This window comes from Heteronotia binoei, chromosome 4 (genome assembly GCF_032191835.1).
Source record: "Heteronotia binoei isolate CCM8104 ecotype False Entrance Well chromosome 4, APGP_CSIRO_Hbin_v1, whole genome shotgun sequence".
Classification (NCBI taxonomy): domain Eukaryota; kingdom Metazoa; phylum Chordata; class Lepidosauria; order Squamata; family Gekkonidae; genus Heteronotia; species Heteronotia binoei.
In genome coordinates, this window is record NC_083226.1 from 35,241,652 (window position 1) to 35,264,129 (window position 22,478).

Here is a 22,478-nt window from a genome sequence, read left to right on the forward strand (position 1 = left end):
AGAAGTGATCAGTGACTCATGAAAACTCAGGCCAGCTTAGCCCAGTGGTTCTTTCACCCTAAGAGCAACTTTCTGTACAACCACTTGATGGTTTGAGTCCCTCAGGTGCTGTCTGACTAAGACTCACGAAAGCTCATGCCCTTCCTTAGCTTTTGTCTGATGAAGCGTGCATGCGCATGAAAGCTTACATTCTGAATAAAACTTTGTTGGTGTTAAAGGTGCTGCTGGACTCCAGCTTTGTTCTATTGCCTCAACTTTTGTTAGTCTTTAAGGTGTTACTGGACTCTTACTCTTTTCTGCTGCTACAGGCAGACTAACATGGCTACCCGTCTTGCGCAGTCACTTATGATTATGCTACCACAGTGATTTATATAGTATATCACAAATATACTTGCTTTTTTTTTCTTATTTTGCACTGCACTCTTGTGGCCCAGTTATTGAAAACAGCATCAGACCCTTCTGGGAAGAAATGTAAATTTCTTATATTGTGTGTTGCCTTGCAGCTTTTTTCTAACTTGGAAGAAGTTTCAAAGCTGAAAGAGAGAAAGGTTGTGGGATACAAATGTAAATTTTGTGTGGAAGTTCATCCAACTCTTCGAGCCATTTGTAACCATCTCCGTAAGCATGTCCAGTATGGGAATGGCTCTGCTGTGTCTGCTGCAGTCAAGGTGAGAAAGTTGAAGAGTGAATGAGTTCGGGAACTAAAGGTACAGTTTCCTGCGGGGGAAGGGGAATGAGCCATTTTTTTTTTATCATTTAATTCCAGGGTATTCTGGATCAGGCAGCACATTACTGCAGCTAACCATGTCAGACAAGAAAAACAGTATCTCCTTTGCTTGCTTTCTTCTTTTCAGATTGCATTTCACTTTTTTGCCATGATGCATGGCAATCTGTTGAGACTCAATGCAGTTCTATGCAGAATTACTTTTGTTTCAGCCCATTGATTTCACTGGGATTGCAGAGTTCGATTGCTAGTCAGGGAGCACTTTGTGGCTGTTCTAAGTTGCTGTTATGCTTTTTTTTTAAAATTAATCTCTTCAGAAAAGGAAGCACTCATTAAAGTGAGTGTACTTTTTGTGCCCTGAATTCTAATATATACAATTAATAATATGGGTGTTATATAAGGTATGTATCCAGGTCTGAGTGTATGCCACAGAATCAGCTTCCTTAGAACCTCAGCTTTCTCTCTTTCTTTGCCATTTGTTTTTAAATAGCAATTTTCTAATCCTTATTGGGTGTAAAGAAATGCTGGTGGCTAATGCAGTATTACAAACCAGAGAAGTTGGTGAATGGCCAATGGTAAATGGCCAGTGAAAGGCCAGTGAATGGCCAGTGGTAAAAGGCAGGACATTGGTGGCTTGCATAGCCTCCCCCTCCCCACTAGCTGAAGCATGCAAGAAACATGCAAAATAGCTCAAGTGTCAGGATTAATGATGCAAAAATAAGAGAAAACACTCTCATTTGCTTAGTTTATATAATTTATGCCTAATTCAGCGTTACTTGCATCAGAATTTGTGCTAACTTATTGCCGATAAGTTTTTTCAGTGTGGAGTGTGCAATGTTCTTTGTGCATCTTCCATTCACAGAACTCATTCGGTTCACAGAATTAACTTGATTAACTATGGTGCAAGCTGCACCATGGGGGTTGTCACAAAGTAGGGGGGATAATGGTGATTATATTTGTTCATGAGCAATTGAGTGCTTGTAAATGTTGACAGAGAGAATTCTGGTGTGTGTACTAGGTTAAAAATGAGGGACTGGAAGCATGCTAGCACATAAGTGTTCTTGGTCTTCAAATGTTGTGACAATTTCAGAGTCATGTTCCTGACAATCCCTTTGAACTTTGAAGTTTAGAACCAGGGTTTGTGTGTTTTTTGGTGGAAAGATGTTAACAATTCATAGAACTTCATCCAAAACAACTCAGTATAGCTGTCTCCTGCCCATTAACTCCAAGGGATTTGAATACAGGCAAACCATTGTACTTGAGAAGATTTCATATTAGGCTGTTTTTAGTATTTTCCCTTTATCCCATTATGTGATTTTACAACAGGTTTTATTAATCTGGAATAATTTAGGTTGATAGTATAGATGTACAGCTGCTTATGAAGCAGGCTAGTAAAATGTTTAATTAATTACCGGTATGTATAAAATTGAAGGATTGTCAACAAATGTGGGGCAAATGTTCTGTGCTAGTTTTATGTTGGTAAGCTTAACGATGGGAGCAAGCATTATGTATAGCTTGTTATAAGAAAGATTCCATTTCCTTAGAATATACGTTGGGTCCATCTAATGAAGTAAACTGTTGTGATTATTAAAAAAAAACAGTCTTGGAAAGGTGGTACCAGTGTAGTCAACCCATGTATTTCCCTTAGGGGCATCTTCCTCCTGAATCATAGAGAAATTTTGAGAATCTGCTCCTAACTGGAACTGTAGAGATGCTACTCTTAGAGGGGGTAAAATTAGTCTTCCATAGTTTTAAAGGTAACAATAAGGCAGAAGGGAGAGAGAGAATTGATGGCTTTGGGGGGGATGTGTGTCTTTTAGCAGGAAGCTGAAGATCCTTCACATGCAGCTTTCTTGGAGGGTATTGAGGGAGCCAAAGACCCTGGCAGTGTTGCCACTGTGGAACTTGCGGAAGCTGACTCTGGACCATCACTGGAAGATGAAACCAGACCTGGTGGCTACCACTGCAGCCAGTGTGACCGGGTTTTGATGTCTATGCAGGGTCTACGATCGCATGAGAGGAGTCACTTGGCATTGGCCATGTTTACTCGTGAAGACAAATACAGCTGCCAGTATTGTTCCTTTGTCTCTGCTTTCAGGCACAAGTAAGTTTATATTACTTAACATTCAGTTAACGCTCATATCAGGGTTTGGATCCTATCAGGTTTTCTAGAGGCAAAAAAAAAAGTGGGGGGGAGAGGTTTCTTCTGACCACTGAGACCCCTGGGACGCAAACAGACAAAAGCCAGAACGGATTGGAGCTGCAGAGAAGGACTGGGAGAGATCAAGTGGAAAAGCTGGTAGGATCCAGCCCTGTCTGATAAGAAACACAGGTAAATGTCAATGCTGATATAATGTTTTGGATGTACTAATGTTAAGTGGCCTTTGACCTGGATAGCCCAGGCTAGCTTGATCTTGGCAGATGTCAGAAGCTAAGCAGGGTCAGCCCTGGCTAGTATTTGGATGGTAAACCACCTCTAAACACTTCTTGCCTTGTAAACCCCATGGGGTCACCATAACTCAGCTGGGCAACACATACACACAATGGAGCAGTCCTGACTAGGCCAAAGCTTATAAGCTAAGCAGAGTCAACCCTGGTTAATACTTACATGGGAGATCACCAAGGAAGATGGGTTACTGTGCAGAAAAAGGCAGTGGGAAACTATGTCTGTTTATCTATTGTCTGGAGAACCCCATGGTTCTGGGGTTGCCAGGAGTTAGCTGTGATTTGACAGCACACAATTATTATTAATATTAAATAAGCACTAAAAACTTTAACTCGCAGGAATTTGGGCTGGATGATACTTAGCCATTACTGTGACCCTCTAGTCCCGTAAAATTCCTCACAGTTTTTTTTAACATCTCCAAAACTCACAAATGGTAAGCTATATGCAAAGAATTCCAAAGAATTAGTGGGAGAAGAGGTCTGTAACTCCATGAGTATAGAGAAGGTCCAGGTATCTGTTGTTAAAAGATCTATGGTACTGGGACCTACTGGTGTCCGACACCCTAGAGTTCCACTAACAGGTGAAGTAAACAATATGAGGGTTACATGGTTGGCAACTGTTTGGAATTGTAGGCTTGAATGCATTGGCAGAACAGTGGAAGTACAGTTTTTGAGCTTTTAAAAAAAGCATTATAAGCTGCAACCAAATAACCACATTAATTGTAGCTTAATTTTGAAATAATTATAATTACTGTCCAGGGTTGGGGGCAAAATTTGACCCCTTGGAGCTAGCTTTGAAGAACCCAGAGCCTCAGGAGCATCCAGAGAGCAACAGAAATACCCCCCTAGAGGCTGTGCCCGCACCTGGAGTCATCCCTGATGCCCAGGACTCACTCACTGGCAGTAAAGGCCCACTTTTGGCTACTCCAGCCGGCATGGAGACCAGCACCATAGCAGCCAGGCTCAGGACATTGGGCAGAGGCAGCCTCCAGTGGTACAGCAATGCTTCCGCTTCGAAGGCCCCCTGTGTCCAGGCTGTCTGAAGAGATGCCTGCATAGAGATGCATTGACCTCTCTCAGCTGGTGAAGATGCTTGGAGAGGGTGTTGTTGACCCACCCATCCAAGAGACAATAGGTTACCCCAGGGTGGAGATGGACAAGTGCAGGTGACACGTTGGAAAGGTGGTTGTTTGGGGGAGGGTGAAGGCTAAAGGGTCAGTGGACAAACAGATCCACAGAAAGGGCACAGGAAGTGCTCAGTGGCCATCAGAGGCTGGGGATGGAGCTTCTAGGGACAACTAAGGGAATAAGGTGGGGCACAGAAAGGGAAATAAAAGGAAGCTCCAGGAAACAGTAGTTGATGACTGCGAGGGAGTTAAATGAAAGACTGTGGAGTGTAGGCTCCCCCGGGGCAAGCAGGCAGGTCCTTACAATTACAAAGCTCTGACCTGGATAGGCCAGGCTATCCCAATCTCATCAGATCTCAGAAACTAAGCAGGGTTGGCCCTGGTCAGTATTTGGATGGGATATCACCAAGAAAGTCCAGATCATGATGCATAGGCAAGCAATGGCAAACCACCTCTGAAGGTCTCTTGCCTTGAAAACCCTATGGGCTTAATTTGGGGTGGCCATAAGTCAGCTACTACTTGACAGTAACACTCCCCCCCCCTCCAATAATTACAAGAATAATACAAACTGCCATCCTAAACTGCAAATTGAAGTGTGCTAACTAGGAAGTAAGACAGTTGAATAAGCATATGTATTGTGTTCATTGCCCTTTTCAGATGTTATGATTGTGCATGCCAGCAGCTGACCAACCATGTGTGTATCTGGAGTGTCACTCTCTGCAGTCCTCCTGACATGTGCCGTGGCCATATTGTTTGAAAGAGCAATGTGCAGATTTGTACATACTACATGAGACCTTGATTTTTCAGGGTTTTGGTTGGCATGTTCTGAAGCCAAAATCCACCCTGTGCTCCTAACAAGTGACAATATCTACATGTGGTTGCCAGCATCCTGGTATGAATGGAATGACCTCTGAAAAGGACCCATAGTTTGCTTCAAGAGATGGACAAATCATTTATAAATGTGTATCATATCTGAAAAGCATGGCCCACCATCTGCTAGTTTGTTCTCAGTGTGTGAATTTTTATGAAAGCTACAGCTTTCAGAGTTGGTTTAGGGTAGAAGGTTGTTACCAGTGTTCCCTCTAAGCTGAGTTAGTAAACTGAGTTAGTGTGAGCTAGCTCATAGTTTTTTAACCTCTGGCTCACACATTTTTGTCTTGGCTCAGGAAGGATGGCCCCAGAGCACACTAATTTATGCAGTAGCTCACAACTTTAATGCCAGTAGCTCACAAAGTAGAATTTTTGCTCACAAGATTCCACAGTTCAGAGGGAATATTGGTTGTTACTGTATTGGTCACCAAAATGGGAAGCTAATAATCGGAGCAGAAGACACATCTGCCATTGACTGCAATCTAACACAGTGACAAAGTTGTTTGTGTTGAACTGAGGCTTTGGTGTGTTAATTTTTCTCAATTTGAAATTATTATGGCTATGATTGTGGCACAAAAGCAGCCTTATTTGTGAATGCTTTCATGCATCCTTACCTCAAAATAAGTCCTAGTGAGATCACTGGTGCTCACCCTCTAGCTTAGAAAATAATTTTTGACAGCAAGAGTAGTTCAACAGTGTGGAATTGGCTTACTATGGATGTGGTGAGCTCCTCCTCACTGCTAGTCTTCAAGCAGCGGCTGAACCAACACTTGTCAGGGATGCTATAGGTTGGTCCTGCATTGATCAAGGGGTTGGGCTAGATGGCTTGTATAGCCCCTTCCAACTCTATGATTCTAAGTAGAGTAGAATCATAGGATTATCTTATTTTCCTAATAAAGATATCTGCACACATCCTTTTAATGGATGTGCTTAGGACCCCTGTGGCGCAGAGTAGTAAAGCTGCAGGTACTGCAGTCCAAGCTCTCTGCTCACAACCTGAGTTCAATCCCGGAGGAAGCTGGGTGTTCAGGTAGCCAGCTCCAGGTTGACTCAATCTTCCATCTTTCTGAAGTCGGTAAAATGAGTACCCAGCTTGCTGGGTGGGGGGGAAGTGTAGAAGACTGGGGAAGGCAGTGGCAAACCACCCTATAAAAAAGCCTTCCATGAAAATGTTTGAAGCGACATCACTCCAGAGTTGGAAATGACTGGTGCTTGCACAGGGGACTACCTTTACTTTTACCTTTTTTTTTTTTGGTGGGGGAGCTAACATTGGCAGTGCAGAAACCAACATCTTAAATTGTCAGTTCTGATTTTTGCGGGGAGCGAGAGGGATGATCTCTTCAGCCATTCTTGCTTGAAAGATCGATCACTCATTCAAAACAAAAGAGAGAGAGAAATGTTCACTGAGGAGAATGTTAGGACAATTATTTCTCTCTTTGAAGTAGATGCCTTTAACTCCACCCCCCCCCCCCCCGCCAGAATCTGAATCTTTCTCCTCTCTGCTGTGCTCACACACAATGCGACCATTGACTCATCAGTGGTGGATCTCTTCAAAAGCATGCTGCTGGCTTTGTGCCTGTCTTTCTGCTTGTTGCTCTCAGGAGAACACTGTCCACCATAGTTCTGTTTTCCACAGGATAGAACAGTGAAACAGAAGGAGGAAACAGTTTTATCCCCACCCCACCCCACACACACACAGGGCAAGGTCCATTATGGCTTCTTCGTTTTATAGACATTGTATATCTCCCTGCAAGTCAAATACATTTTGCCCCTCTTCAGATGAGACGTGGAAGCATACAGAAACAAAGCTCCTTTTGTGCTTCCACTCTCAGTGCTTCATTTCATCATCCAAAGAAGCCCATGGTGTAGCTTCATTGATTATATGCTCCACCTCGGTTCATCTCTTCCCTTGAAAACCACATAGTCCTGGGGTCTCCAGGAGTTGATTGTGACCTGAATGCACACTGTTGCTATTGTTGTGGTTGTTATGGGGCCATCAGTTTATATAAGCAAATGTCTTATCAGGGTTTTTCTTGTAACCAGAACTCCTTTGCATACTCCTTTCAAACAATATGGCCACGGCACATGTCAGGAGGACTGCAGATAGTGACACTCCAGATACACACATGGTTGGTCAGCTGCTGGCATGCACAATCATAACATCTGAAAAGGGCAATGAACACAATACATATGCTTATTCAACTGTCAGTTTATATAAGCAAATGTCTTATCAGGGTTTTTCTTGTAACCAGAACTCCTTTGCATATTAGGCCACACACCCCTGATGTAGCCAATCCTCCAAGAGCTTTCAAGGCTCTTAGTACAGGGCCTACTGTAATCTCCAGGAGGATTGGCTACATCAGGGGTGTGTGGCCTAATATGCAAAGGAGTTCCTGCTACCAAAAAAGCCCTGCGTCCCATGCATGAATTCAATATACCTTGAATTCAGTGTGAGTGTCCCATCATGCTGGGTTCATAAAGCCCCTCATGCATAGGAGGGGCTTTATGAACCTAGCATGATGGGGCACTCACACTGAATTCAAGGTATATTGGGGAAATCTGCATCATGTTGGGTAGCATTATTTTACTAAGTTACTAGAAACAGCAGTGTCTTATGTTAAATCGAGGTGGGGGAACCCCACTTCGCCCACCATCCCTCCTGTGAAAGCACTAAGAGCGTGGCCTCATGGCAGAGAATGTCAAGGGGTTGAAGTTAGTGTGTGCGGTCTCTTGCTTCTTGCATATTAACAATAGTGTGTAGTCTAAGATCAGTTTATAGTTAGTCCAAATCTCAATCCAGAAATGTTCCTTTTCGGTCTTGAATCTTCAAAAAGACAGGTATAAAGGAACTTTCCTTTATTTAACTAAAGAGGCTAAGGTGAGGATTAATATAAACATTATAAGATACATTTTTAAAAAACAGCAGCATGTACCTCTGTAGGCAGTGCCTGTATACAAATTCTTCTATTGTTTGGTGACATTGCTCTACTGGTGCTCTATCCTTTCACTGAAGGGCAAGAGAATGGGGCTTTGGGATGAGATCTCTATTTTCTTTGCTGCCTCAGGAATCGTCAGTGATTGAAGCGGTAGTATGTCAAGGATGTTGAAACAAATATCTATGAGGCTTGCCAGCTTTGATTTCAAAAGTTCTGGAACATGGGTGGGGTTAGGGAGAGGAGCCAGGACACCTGGCAGACACTGAAAGGAGCAGAGCCTTTTCCCCCTCCTGCAGTGGATGTTGGTGTATAAATTGGGCAGACCTTGTGGTTTCAGCCTGTTGCCAGGTGAAGGAGCTGGCCAGGTAACTGCCACTGGCAAGTTGCCTTCCTTGACTTAATGGAGCTGAGAGGGTGGGAAGAGGCAGCTTCAGAAGAAACATACCCGGGTATTCTGCTGCCTTTTGTTGCGGCAACATGTGAAAAGAGAAACTAGGGCTGAGATCAACCCATTGTGACTCCTCTGGAATTCAAGCATGAAAATGAGGGTGCTTTCACTGAAGAAGGGATTCCACACACATACTAAAGGAATCTGGCAACTGGCCTATGGATACAAGCCGTATCTGGGAAGCCCTTGCCTTTCAGCAACTCTGATCCCTTTTGAGGAATTAGTGTACATGTGGGGGTAGGGTGGATTATCAGCATTAGCAGGTCACAGTCAGTTTTTCATGGCACAAGATGAACAGAGGTAGTTTGTAACTGCTTGCCTCTGCATAGTAACGCTGGACTTTCTTGGTGGTGTCCCATCCAAATATATTTTCCCCATTTATTCTATACTTTGTGCTCAAAGACCAACAGGCATAAGCAAACAAATTTGATAGTCCAATATTACAGAATAATACTGTTCAGTTATACAGAAGGTAACCAATGAGCCAGAAATACTAAGTGCAAAGAATAAAATTACCATTAAGGAAAAAACTTTTTCTTTTCTTTTCTTTTTTTTGCCACAGCGAGAGTTATACTTGGGATCCATGTCAGCCAAAAGCTTTGTAACTTTGTAATGTTTCTTCTTTTGAAACATGTCCCCATTTCTGAATGTGTATTGTGATCCCATCCCATCCAAGCACTAAACAGGACCAACCCCGCTTAGTTTCTGAGATCTGATAGCCTGGGCCGTCCGTGTCAGGGCTAAGTGTGGATACAAGCCAGGCAACTGTGCCTCCAGCTGCTCTTTATTGTCCATTTTTTTTTATGGTGAGGATATTTGGTGTTGGGGAAAACAAACCAAGTGGGCCTCTAACTATACAGCAAGCTGTTCAGGTGCAGGAGTTCCCTATATGGATCAAGAAATCTTCACCTCAACAGCAAAAAACAAAACAAAACATGTTTCAAGTTGTTTTGCTGATAGGCAGATTTTATGAAGAATCTTTTTATACAAACTGCTTCCATCCCAGTACTGTTACTGGACAACAGAATTTCTGCTCCCAGTGGAAACCTTGCTGCCTTAAGAACAGGTACTTTGTTTAGCCTGTAGAGAGCTTGTAAATTGTCAAGCTGGGTACAGATTTTTCCCTTTGACCTGAAGATCAGGAGTCTGCTCTTTTCTACTGCAGATGGACGATCACTTATCTCCTGGTCCTTCTGCATACACCTTGAGTCTGGATAATTTTTTTCTCAGCAAGAATAGTTTTTGTCTTCACAAATTTTAGCCCTCCCCCCTCCCCAACCATTGGCTACATCATTGGAAAAATAACGATTTGTCTCATCTCTTCCTGAAGAGAGACATGGAACCACTAGGGGGCTACATTTGCAGGGTGATAGGAATATGGTTGCATTTGTATTTTTTTTTTAAAAAGCTGAATCTTTAAAAAAAATCCACTTTCAAAAGGTCAGGGATTTTCTCTCTCTCTCCCCCCCCCCCCCTTTGGACTTGGATTCTTAGTCAGCTTTTAAGAAAGAGTTGTCGAATCACTTTTAGAATAGTCATCATTTCAAGTATCAGCTGCCTCTCCAGTTACAGTAGGAAGTGTACAGAAAACACATCCCTTTCTGTTTTATTTAGAATGATAATTTCTAATATTTTAATATAACTTGTTACAAAATCTTGCTATAGAATCTTCTGATTTTTTTTGCCACAAATAGAGGATGTTATCCTGTATTTATTGTCTAAACACACTTCCACAAAATATGCATTCATATTTTTACATTTGGAAGATGACGCAGTTTGGTTTTTCACTTTTCGGTCAGTTGATGAATTATTACAAAGAAGTGGATAGTTACTCCCTTTGAATCCGAAACATTTAGAGCATCTTTTTTTCTTTTTCTTGGTTCTCAGCTAAAAAGCAGAACATGGATCTTATGTCTGCCTTTGTTGACAATTCTTGGAAAACAGCATTGTTTCCAGTTCTACTACTGTGTAGTCAAGTAACCTAACAACCTGTGAAGAAAATGACAATACCAAGAGAAAGTTGGAGTAATTTTGTGATGGGAATCTTAAGGGTCTGCAGTCCTAAAACATCCCACTGTAAACTAAGTAAAGTCAGTGGCATGCAAATGAGCAATTTGAAGATGGTGTCCACAATAATCATTTTTTAAAAAATACACAATGATCTAATAGGTGTATAAAAGTTAGGAAAATGCAGAATGCATGTTGCTGATGATAATTTTTGACAGCCAAGGGAGCAGGGCTATCTATTAATGCATCAACACCGGTTAGCCATGTTAGTCTAGTTTTTATTTACGTCTTTTATGCCCAACTTTACTCCCCCAAAATATTCTCCTGTTCTCCATTTTTCCCCCACAACAACCCTGTGAGGAAGGTTAGGCTGAGTGTCTGTTTGGCCCAAGGTCACCCAGTGGGCATTCAAACCTGGGGATCCTAGACTGTCACTTTAACCACTATTCTACAATGGTGTAGTGAAGTTTCTGTGTACCAAAGCACAGTACCAGATGCCTGGAACCAACAACAAGGGATTTCCTAGGAGCATCTTCCTTGGTACCATCCGAAGCAGACTACTGGGCTTGGCATCAAAACGGCAGGGCAATTGTGTTCATTTATAGAAGGTTGCTTGTGCTTGGAATACAATAATTTCCCTATGGTCATCTCACTGGTTCACAGATATTCTAAAAAGTCCCTTTGAAGGGAATTATCATGAACATGGCCCTGCTATTACTGGATCTTAATTTGATTGCATATGGAAGATGTGTTTTGCAATGAGTCCAACCTTTCCCTCCCCCCCCCCCCCCAAGAGAGGAAGAATTTCTCAGCCATCTGAATGCTCATTTTGGCTGACAAGCATTAAAGTCAATGAACAGTGGCAAGCCTGGATAAAAATGAAAGCTCTCGAAGTTATTACTCATGTACTCAGAGATTAGCTATGAAAATGCAGATGACCACTTCTTTCCCTTGTGTTAATGTATTGCAAGCCTATCTGGACTTGATGCAAAAGTACTGAAATTTAGAATTGCAAGATTAGTGCATTTCAGAATCTCAAATAATGTCTGTCTGTTTTCTCAGACAAATATTCCAGTCTCCCAATTTGCAGTACAAGTGAGATTTTTGTTCTTGACACTCGTGATTTATTTTATTTGACACAAGTTTATAAAGTGAGTCTGGATAAATATTCAAGTTTCCATTCAACTTATAGGAGCCATTCGATTTACAGGTGATCTTTTCTGGTCTTTTGGAAGACACTTTGTTTCCAAGTCCTTTGCATAAACTAGCAGTGCCAGGCTGAGCAGGAATACACCCTTCTAAGTCCTTTTGACTTTGGTGAACTTCAATGGGTGTTACTCTGTTCAGGATTGCACTGTAGCTTGTTTATACAGGCTGTTTGATTGCAGCCAGCTTTGGTCAGGCAGGATAAAGCTCTGTGATTAGCACTGACATAGACCTTGTGTGTCATCTCTAGAGCAAACATCTCTCTTCTACGATTTGATATCCTTGACTTTTTTCAAGTCCTATACCCTCTCATAACTGGGGGATATGAGAGAGGAGTTAAATTTGTTTGTTTCCCTGTTTATTTGGCGTGCGTCCTACACTCTGCAATCACAGCTGTATTCATTTTTGCGAACACTTTAAACTACAAACATTTCTCCAACTTGTGGCCTAAAGATCTCACTGTGTGTTGAGTGTGTTTCCCCCCCTCTCTTCTCAGCCAATTGTCGCTGAAATGACAGTTCACATGTATCCCCCTCTTTTTTCCCCCCTTGTGCTGCTCTTTCCTTGTCAAGTTTGGATCGCCATATGCAAGCTCACCACGGACATCATAAGCCATTCCGCTGCAAGCTCTGCCCTTTCAAGTCCTCCTATAACAGCCGACTGAAAACCCACCTCCTCAAAGCACACGCTGGTAAGTCCTATCCTTCCATTTCACAGTGAAAAAAGTTGCTGGGTTTTTGTCCCCTCTTTCCTGCCTATTGCTTCAATTAACCAGTCAACCTGTGATTTTTATCAGTTTATTGTCCTTGACTGTGCACTTTAAGCCTTTGTAATTTGTTGACTGTTATCACGATTGGGTTGCTGGTATGGTGCTTGGGCCTGTGTTGAGTGGAACTAAACTTGCAACTTGAAAAACAAAGCAGGGTCATGGGGTGGGGGGAGCTTTCATATTGGCAGGGGGGTAAGAATGATGGCTGGAGTTGGAAACTGAGCACGCAAACCAAAGTTGCGCTGGGGTGAACACCAGAAGAAGTGATGAAAAGTCTAGGCTTGGGCCACTCCACTTGATTTAGAAGATGCTTCTGAGGCAGACACGTTGAATGTTGTAGTGAGAATTAGTGTTGTACCATCCTTTCATGCTTATTTGAGAAGTTTGCTTTGCAGAGCACCCCGCAAACCACTTGCCTTCTGTTGTGTTGTTTTGTGTGTGGTGTCTGTTTGCTGCTGTGATCTTTCACTTTGTTACTGCTTCACAAACCTTTAACAGGGCTTCTTTCGCTTCCGCCATGCAATCTGCAAGCCAATCCTTGAGTCATGGAAGTATGAACTTCTTTACAGGGTTATGAAGCTTCAGATATTTTTCACTGTGTGGGGATCCAAGTGGGAGCAAAGGAAGCTTTAGTTCAGCACTAGTAGTCAAACTCTTCGAATGCACCTTTGAGCATGCCAGTTTCCCTGAGGTCAGGAGCATATTTTAAGAGACTATATCTGTACTCTGATGTAGCTCCTGGAGAATCCAAGCTTTGTGGATGGATGTAAGCAGGCCCGACTTATCCATTAGGCATAGAATAGGCATAGTGCCTACAGCTCATAGTACTTTTAGGTGCCCACAAAAATGTTTTGATTTTTTTTTTTTGCATGTCAGGAAAAAAAATGAAACGTTGCCCTGACCTAGATAAGCCAGGCAAGCCCGATCTCATCAGCTCTCAGAAGCTAAGCAGGGTTGACTCTGGCAAGTACTTGCATGGGAGACCTCCTCAGAACACCAGCAGTCAGGAGGACAGTAGTCATTCACCAGAGGTCACCATGACTTCCTTGTGCAGACACATGCATACATACACAAAAATATAAAAATACCGAATAGGAAAAAGGAAAAAAGGAAATGTTTGGAGCGCACAAAAATCGATCAAATTTTGTCTAAAACAGAAAAAGATAGAATGTTGTAGTATTTAAAGTTTTGTCAAAAATAGTTTTTAATATTGATATTCTTACGGTGGGAGAGTGGCCCACAAAGGCAAAAGTGCCTAGGGCGCGCAAAAGTCATAATACAAGCCCTGCTTGTAAGGGAGAAAATTTGGCCTCCCACTATCATTGCTTATACTGTTGTGGTAGGCTGGGTAGTCTGGTCTAGATTTTTGACATATTTGTCATGGGGGAATTTGGGGAGTTTCGTTTGCAACCAGTTATACCCATGAGTGCCGCTTACTGTAGAGGGATCTTGGCTAGCTAAAAAGCAGCCACAATAGTATTGAATCCCATACAGGTACCAGTTTGTAAAATAGTTGAGAAGTTCCATACAATTCCATTCCTTTTTTAATACACACGTCCCATGTTTTTGTCACTGCTAATGAATCACATGAGAATGGTGTCACTATTCCTCATGTTTTTCATGTTGAGTCATTTCTTATGATTTTCAGAACTTTGGTGAGCACACAGTGGCATTTGGATGTGAGGGTGATCTGGCTATGACATCTGTCACCCCATTGATCGCCAGCGTTGATTTGCGCTGTTCCTCCATTGAGATTTCATCTTAAAGCAACATTTTTTTTTTCAAATTATTGCAGAGCAGATTATTCTTAATATGCTGTGCTGAAATAGCCAAATATTGTCCCCCCCTCCCCCACCACAAAAATTATATTATTTCTACAGCCTATGATTCAGTTTTTTGGTAAACAGAAGGGACACTTATACCCAATGAACTCATACCTCTGGCAGCAGTTTTCAAAATTTTAGTTTTTTATTTTTGAAAAATAAGTAAATTCTACTTCTAATTGTTGTATGATTTTTCAAATATAATAAAATTGTGGTTTAGCGCATTGCACTAAAGTTTATAGGGAGCCCCGTGGCACAGAGTGGTAAGCTGCAGTACCGCAGTCCAAACTCTGCTCCTGATCTGAGTTCGAACCCGGTGGAAGCTGGGTTCAGGTAGCCGGCTCAAGATTGACTCAGCCTTCCATCCTTCTGCGGTTAGTAAAATGAGTACCCAGCTTGCTGGGGGTAAAGTGTAAATGACTGGGGAAGGCAATGGCAAACCACCCCATAAAAAGTCTGCCGTGAAAATGTCATGATGCAACATCACCCCAGAGTGGGAAACAACTGGTGCTTACCTTTACCTTTACTCTTTTTTTAAAAAAAAACTAAAGTTTATGCTGTAGGGTTTGTGGCCCCTTTCTGACTTAGCTTTTCCTGCACACAAATCATATTGAAATGGTAAATCACAGCCACCAGTATTTTTTTCCCAGATGGATATGATATGTTTATAAATAATGATGGATATGATATAAATTTATAAAATAATGAATTATAGAAGAGGTTGAGAGAGATTATTCTCCCTTTCTCATAACATCAGTATGAAATTAATCAGCAGTAGATTTGTTTATTTATTTAAATATTTATGCCCCTTGCTTTCAGAACAGTCAAAAGGAAATGCCATTTCTCATGATGCCCAATTAACCTCTGGTTTCTGCGTGCACAAGCTATAGTGTTGGCCTGTAAAGTACATGGTTTTTAAAAAAAAAGAATTGGAGAAATGTATGAAGAATACATCTATCAATTAGCTGTCATTCCCAAATGAAGCGACTTGTTCAGAGGCAGATAACCTCTGAGTGTCAGGTGCTGGATCCAAACACAGAAAAGAGCTTCAGGCCCTGGTTGTGGAATGACCATAAGCGTTGACTAACTAGTGAAGGAATTAGGATGTTTAACTAAGTAAAGTTTGCTTCATATGTAATAAGGCTGTTATGCCATTATGAGGTTAGATTTGCTGTTCACTTTGACTATTCACTGATAATTTCATTTGACTTCACAGCATGTTCACACTGAGTGTGTGTGGGGGGGGGGGTTGGTTTTTAAAAAATAATTAACAGAGGTTTATAGTTGTGAGCCCATCTAGTGCATTTCTTTTTCGAACCTAAATTAGGAATAAATTAGACTTTGAAAAATGAGCTCTTGTCACACTACTTTTTGACTAATATAATAATGTTTACTGTAAGTATATTTTGCAGCTAAAATTTTTCTAGCTAGTTTATTACCTGGCAAAATATTATAAAATTATTTTATATAATGGTGTATTTTTTCCTAATTTGTTCCTGTAAGAGAAAAGGGGGTACATGTGTGTGTGTGTGTGTGTGTGTGGAAAAAAAATTGTACACTAAACCTAAGAATTGTGTGTTTTAGAAGATTGGCATTGTGGACTATAAGAGAATTCTAGAAAATGATAACATATATAAGCATCTCTTACATTTAGTTTAACATCCAGTTGGGGGAGTAGGATTCCTCTTGTTTACCCTACTCCATGTTTACCGAAGCACATAACTTGCCTGTGTACATTGAAAGCAAAATTAACTGCTGCAGTATAATCTTGAACCAACACAATAAGGGCAGGAGGGATAGAATAGGCCTACTTTATTAGCATAGGTGACACTTTTGTGGCCAGTGAATGTGGGTGATGTAAGCCAGAGGTGGGAGCGACTGAGCCTGATCCCTGCTGTGCCTTAAGAGCACTTTGATGTCCATATTGCTGTCTTAAAAGAGAGAGACTGATTTCGCACACAGCTTACCCTGCGGTCACGTTCCTGATCTCTGTGCAGTGTCCGTCAGATTTCGCACTATCTGCGCCGGAGTTACAGGAAGTGCCGCAGCTTTTGCGAAGCAAATGTAAACTGGGTTTTAGCGGTTTACGTTTGCTATGTGAAAGCGCAACACTTCCTGTAACTCCAGCGCAGATAGTGGGAAATCCGACGGACGCTGTGCAGAGAACAGGAACGTGACCGTGTGGTAAGCTGTGTGCGAAATCGGTAATACTGTGCAATATATTTCTGTACTAGAAAAGAGGCCACAGCTGGCTTTCCCAGCATCCTTTTGCGGTCTCAGATCCTCTTGAGATAAACCTGTCTTTGTGGGGATGGCCTAGTATTTCCCGCTTTCCTCTATTATGTTCATATTACGTCTACTCAGTTCTGCCAGAGCTGCCATGACTGACTGTTTGATTGATTGATTGAGGTATGATCTCATCAGCTGTTTCTTGAAAGAATGGTAGTTGTGTTTGCTATACTTGTAGTGCAATCCTAAGTAGTGTTAGATTCTTGTAAGCCCCCTGGGCTCAAACGTACTTAGAGGAGATAAGTGTGCTTGAGATCACAAAGTGTTAGTCAGCGATTTTGAACTATGCAGTTATTCTACGATAGTATAATCATAATCAAAACCGGCTGTGCCTGTATGCTTTTGTTCTTTCATCACAAGTAACTGCATCCTTCAGTATATCTTTTCAGTTACTTTCCCTGCAACCTGTCTGTTACCAAAACTCTGGAAGTGTTGGTATTCACCACTTTGGGTTTTTGTTTTATGAACACTCTCCTTGATATTCTGAACCAATCAGTGGTGTGTGGGGGGAGAAATCTTGGTTCTCACAAGGAGGATTACCTGCTTGTAAGAACTCAGACAGTCATGGCCTGGAAAATTCCTCAGCTATAGTAAAATTTGTCACTGTGGTGGACAGACTGTCCTCGAAAAATAACTGGTCTGTTTATTTTAGTTATTGTAAGTGAGGTCTGTCTTCTTCCAGAATGCAACTGAGGCAAAAGCCTTGTTCCATTTTAAGTTGGCTGCGGGAAAATGTTTTGAAAGTAATTCTTCCAGGCTTGCAAGATAGGCTACCTGTGTTGAGTAAGATTTGCCTCTAGATGACCAAGTATGCAAGAGGTTTGTAAATGGAAAGAGAGATCTTCCTCCTCCTGCTTCAGGGACTGCTGTGCCACTAACATCGTTTTATGTGGGTTGGCAGACTAGCAGCTTTGTGGTTTTAATTTTAAGGTTGCCTTAAGGTTCTCATCTCTTGGGGATTTTATAACAACCTGTGGCCCTGAGTTATAACACAGAAAAACAATAAAAATACCAGACATGCTGCTGCTTCTTTTTCTTCTTCTTCTTTCTCCTCTTCCTCTTCTTCCTTTTCTTCTCCTCCTCCTCCTTCATAAATAAAATTCTGTCAATTTTAGGCATTTCATCATGTTGTTCCAGTCAGTTAATAATAGTGCAACACGTTGGTATACTGTGGCTTAGAGCCTGACTTCTGTTTAGTTCCCCAATCTAAAGAATCTCACAATGCAATCCTATGCAGAGTTACATTTTTCTAAGTCCACTGAAACCCATGGGTAACTCTACATAGGGCTGCAATGTGCTTACCCCTCTTACTTCTTAAGAAGAGGATATATGACTTCTCTTTCATACTCAGTTCTGAAGGACATTTTGAACATACTGCTATGAGCTTTGGTGTTTATGCTTTCTATATTAAGCAAGCTGAACTGTCATGTTTCAGAAAATAACAGATGATAAATTTGTTATCGGCCTGTCATGAATACATTCCTGTCCACTCCAGTTTTAAGAAAAGTATTATTGTTCTCTTGTTATAACGCTTCCTCTACTGTACAACTAAATGTGGTAAATGGGTCCTTTTTTTCCAAGTCTTCCAGGACTGAAAGATCAGCTGCAGGGCTTGGCTTGCTCTTCTCAACTTCTCTCAGTGAAGAAGTGAACAGTCATTCACTTACTCATTTCTTTGAATGTGTGATCTCTCTGGGTCTGTGGGAAATTAGTCCAAAGGGTCTTCCAGTTTGATTGCTCACATCTCGCCACAGTGGAGAGGAATGTGGGAGGATCATAAAATCTCCGTGAAGAAGCATACAAATACTCAAGTGGAGGGTAGAGGTGGCATTATCTGAACAGGGTTTTTGCATTTATAAATCCTCAAATGTTGGTGTTTTAAAAGATCAAGTTTCTTTTGATGTTAGCTTTACTCAGTAATAGTCCACAATGATCATTGTCTTTCAGCAAGGTGCTATTTTTTCAAGCAACATTATTTATTATTATTTATTTAGCGGCATTACTATTATTTATTTAAATAGCATTATAACCTCAGTTCGGACTCTGTTGCTTTCATGATACAATGGCATTCCCATAAACTTCAAAAGCATGTACTTCTTTGTGGCTTGGGTCCCAATCTGTAATTACATGCCTTTCTTCAGTGTCTTGGCTTCTATAGCAAAGCATACATCTGGCTTTGTAATCTTCATAGCATTTTCAAGTGCCCTCCTAACTATTGATCCAAGTGCTGGTTTTACCATGGGTAATGCGTTAGTCCCATGTTTCATTATGTTAGGTCTGCATATGCATATGTCAAGGATTAGATGTCTAGCAGGTGGTTTCCTATTGAGGAAAATGACCCTTTACAAGACAACGGTTTTGAAGACTCAGATGGCAAGAGGAGCTTCTAAAGGAAATTACTTGTATGGGGGGGGAAGTTGTGTGTGAGATTTCTGGTTAGCTGTTTGCAGCCTTACCTCAAGCCCAGTCTTGAAAGCCTTTCTCTTTCCAGTTTCTGCTATTGATCCACAGCTCTTCTTGTTTTCACAGAAACATAAATGGGCTCCTCTGTTAAGTTCTACAAGGAGGGGTTGATGAGTAGCTCGATTTAGGGTCTCATTGCACATTACCCGATACACATGGTTCCTGTCAACTCGTGTTTCTTTGATGGCACTGTAAGGTAGTTGGAGAGAATGGGGGAGTCACATCATCCTCACGTTAAATGGCTGATGAGCTGAGAAGCTACTCTCCCTGTTGTTGCTGATTGATAAGGAAATTATAGCCGAACTGGAGCCAAAAGACTAATTTATCAAAAGAGTTATATTTTTGTTTTGCATTTTTAGCACTAAATGCAGAGATCTAGAATCCCCCATACAGATACTTCACAAGTTTAAAAATGCTGTTCTTTTTATGGAAGATGATGTTTTGAGCCCCAAAATTTAAGACTTCTGGGCACCAGCAACAAGTCCTTCCAGTGTCTCCAATTACCATATAAACTGCTAGTAATTAGAGAGTAGTTAAAATAATGGCATCATCAACTAGCTAACATTCAGTTAAATAAAACAGAAGTTCAATGGCATCTTAAAGACCAACAAACATTTGTTTCAATGATAGCCTTTAAGGTGCCAGCAGACTTTTGTTTTATTTTGGTATACAAACAGACATGACTACCCTCTGCAATTAATATTCAGTTGCAAAAAAAAGAAGACTTGGTTACATTTAATCTCTCTTTATTCAGTTTGTAAAAGCAGGAAGAAAGATGCAGTCCCAAGTGCAGTTACTCACTTACAAAGGGTAAGACAGAAACCAGAGTTGTGACACGTGTAATGAGACTATTCTATTTTCCCACCTCAAAATACCACTGTTTCATAGGAGTGTCTGCAGTACCGCAACCCAGGCCTCATGCCCTGAATACAGAGGTCACACCACTGGCCATGTTAAAAGTGCCATCACTCAGTTAGCAGCATGCTGACAGTAGCCATTTCAGCCCTTGGTATTTCCCTGCTCGAATTACCAGCCTGCTTAGCAGCTGCCATGGTCTGAAGAAAATGGCAGCCACTATGCTGATGGCAGTTGTATGCATTGGCCCAGGGTCCAATAGGAATAGGATAGTTAAAACAGTTTTACTCTCCTTTTTAGGATCACATGAAGAAAGTGGCCTGTGGGATTCTCACTGCAGGGTTCAATAGGAGAAAGATATTTCACCCCACCGACCCCCCACCTCTTTTCCTACTTTTTTCCTCTCGTCTTGTGAGCTGATGACTTCCCTGTTATTTCGCTCACCAGGTGAACATGCCTACAAATGCTCCTCCTGCTCATTTTCCACCATGACAATCAGCCAGCTGAAAGAGCACTCCCTGAAAGTGCATGGGAAGGCACTGACACTACCAAGACCACGCACTATCAGCCTTGTAACCTCGCATGCTCAACATGCCTCCAAGAACCACACTACTGCTGAAGAAGTGGAAGACTCTAATGGTAAGAGGCACTTCCAAAGAAAGGACGTAGAGAGAGAAAAATCAAAAATTATCTTTTTTTAAATTTAAAAAAAATCAACAGCTTGATCAAGAACTAACTTTACGTTTTGTGGGAAAATCACCCTACAGCTTGGATCCTAAGCTGCTGTTCCGTCAGTGCAGCATCATCTCCTCAGATGGAATGGCTTTTCCATCTTTGGAGCATGGGAGGAAGATTTTTGTGTAGCCCCTCCCCCTGCTGGAGACTCCCACTGTTTCTCTCCACATTATTCCTTTTGATCCACTGACCCGTAGGAATACAGTTGGGGCAGGGGACACAAAAGGATGACGGGAAAGGGGGAAGGCGGGGAAGTGACCTTCCTCACTGCTTAGGATCCAAGTATACGTATCCAAATAAACCAATCTCAGTCCAAACTGATAATAACGTTGTAGAAAATCTGTATTAATTCATGCTCCAGCCATACAATTGACTTTTAAAACGTTTTGGTTCACCAGCATTTCACCGAATTCATGCACAACTTTCTCCTTTTGACCTTAACCAACTTTATTTTTAATTTATTTTTAATTTAGATTTATAAATTGCTCAATTCATGAGTACTCAGGGCTCTGAGCAATGAACAACCATAAAACATATATCCAAACAGTTCCAGCAATTATAAATCTAATTAAAACATTTTCACAGATAACCATATCCAGATGGTATTGATACATTTAATTCCGACTATGTCCTCACCTCAAAGAGGCGGAAAGGAGGAGATTAACAATAAGTTAATGTTAGCTTTTCATTTTAACAAGAATTTGAAAGATTCTGAAGCTGTTCAGTAAGAAATATGGAACATATGAAATGAGCCTTATCCTAGTTAGGTTAATGTTGGTTCTCTCCTAAATACAGGCATTTTAAGACGTTATGAGAGCTGAACAATAAGAAATCAGAAAGGGTTATTCCTATAACATGATCAGTAATTATATAAACTACTGGTCAGGCCATAGGAATAACTGTAGGCTTTCTGATTTCCTATATTTAGGGCAGAATGGATTGCAGTTGGTATCTTGTTGGGCAGATAATGTTGGTATCTTGTTGGGCACCTAATGTTCCTTTCTTAAGGTATTAGATTTCATTCTACTACACTAGTACCCAAGGAAAAGCTTTAGGGCATGGGGTGGGAACCACTGGCAGTTTACATCTAGGCTGAACTTTCTGAAGAATCCAGAAAGTTGGATAAAGAAGCTAGACTCTTGTTCCACTTCTCCTTCATGCACACACACTCTGGCTCATTCAAGATGTTTCAGTATCCAGCCCAAACAACAGCGGGTTACTGTATCACAAGGAAACTGAACCTGGTATCACATTCATTCTGTTGCATACTATTGGGAATACTATTGGAACTAAAGCTAGACAAACAGAATAAGTAAACCTTTTGAGATTGGCATAGCCACCTTCAAGAGGGGTTTAGATAAAAATATGGAGCAGAGGTCCATCAGTGGCTATTAGCCACAGTGTGTGTGTATATATAAAATTTTTTGCCACTGTGTGACACAGAGTGTTGGACTGGATGGGCCATTGGCCTGATCCAGCATGGCTTCTCTTATGTTCTTATGTTCTTATTGTTGTTTCTAGCCCTGAAAGTTTTTTAGAGGATAACATATTTCTTCTTGTGGATTAGCAGGGTTGTATTTGTTTCATTACAAATACTGTGAGATGGTAGGGCAATTTTTACAGGCTCTTGTCAGTAGCATAATTAACCTCCGCTGGTTATACACACCAAGAGCCATTTCACATGTTAACTAGCTGCAAAACCACATTTGCTATAGCCAGTTGCACCTCACTGCTGAACATACCTTTGATGAGGTATTTGTAACCTTCATGCCTTCCATTCT

The 22,478-nt window shown here is 41.4% G+C and overlaps 1 protein-coding gene across 6 annotated transcripts in view; it reads left to right on the plus strand.

Annotated features, from left to right (window-relative positions):
- ZNF462 (zinc finger protein 462) overlaps positions 1–22,478 on the plus strand; it is a 173,815-nt gene that overhangs the window by 96,267 nt on the left and 55,070 nt on the right. For 2 of the 6 annotated variants that reach the window (XM_060237110.1, XM_060237108.1), the window contains 4 exons: positions 504–668; positions 2,545–2,828; positions 12,336–12,454; positions 20,410–20,601. In XM_060237110.1, the coding sequence (XP_060093093.1) occupies positions 504–668; positions 2,545–2,828; positions 12,336–12,454; positions 20,410–20,601 (760 nt within the window). Of the gene's footprint in view, positions 1–503; positions 669–2,544; positions 2,829–12,335; positions 12,455–20,406; positions 20,602–22,478 lie in introns of all 6 variants that reach the window. The other 4 variants (XM_060237111.1, XM_060237112.1, XM_060237113.1 and 1 more) reach the window with 4 other exon arrangements.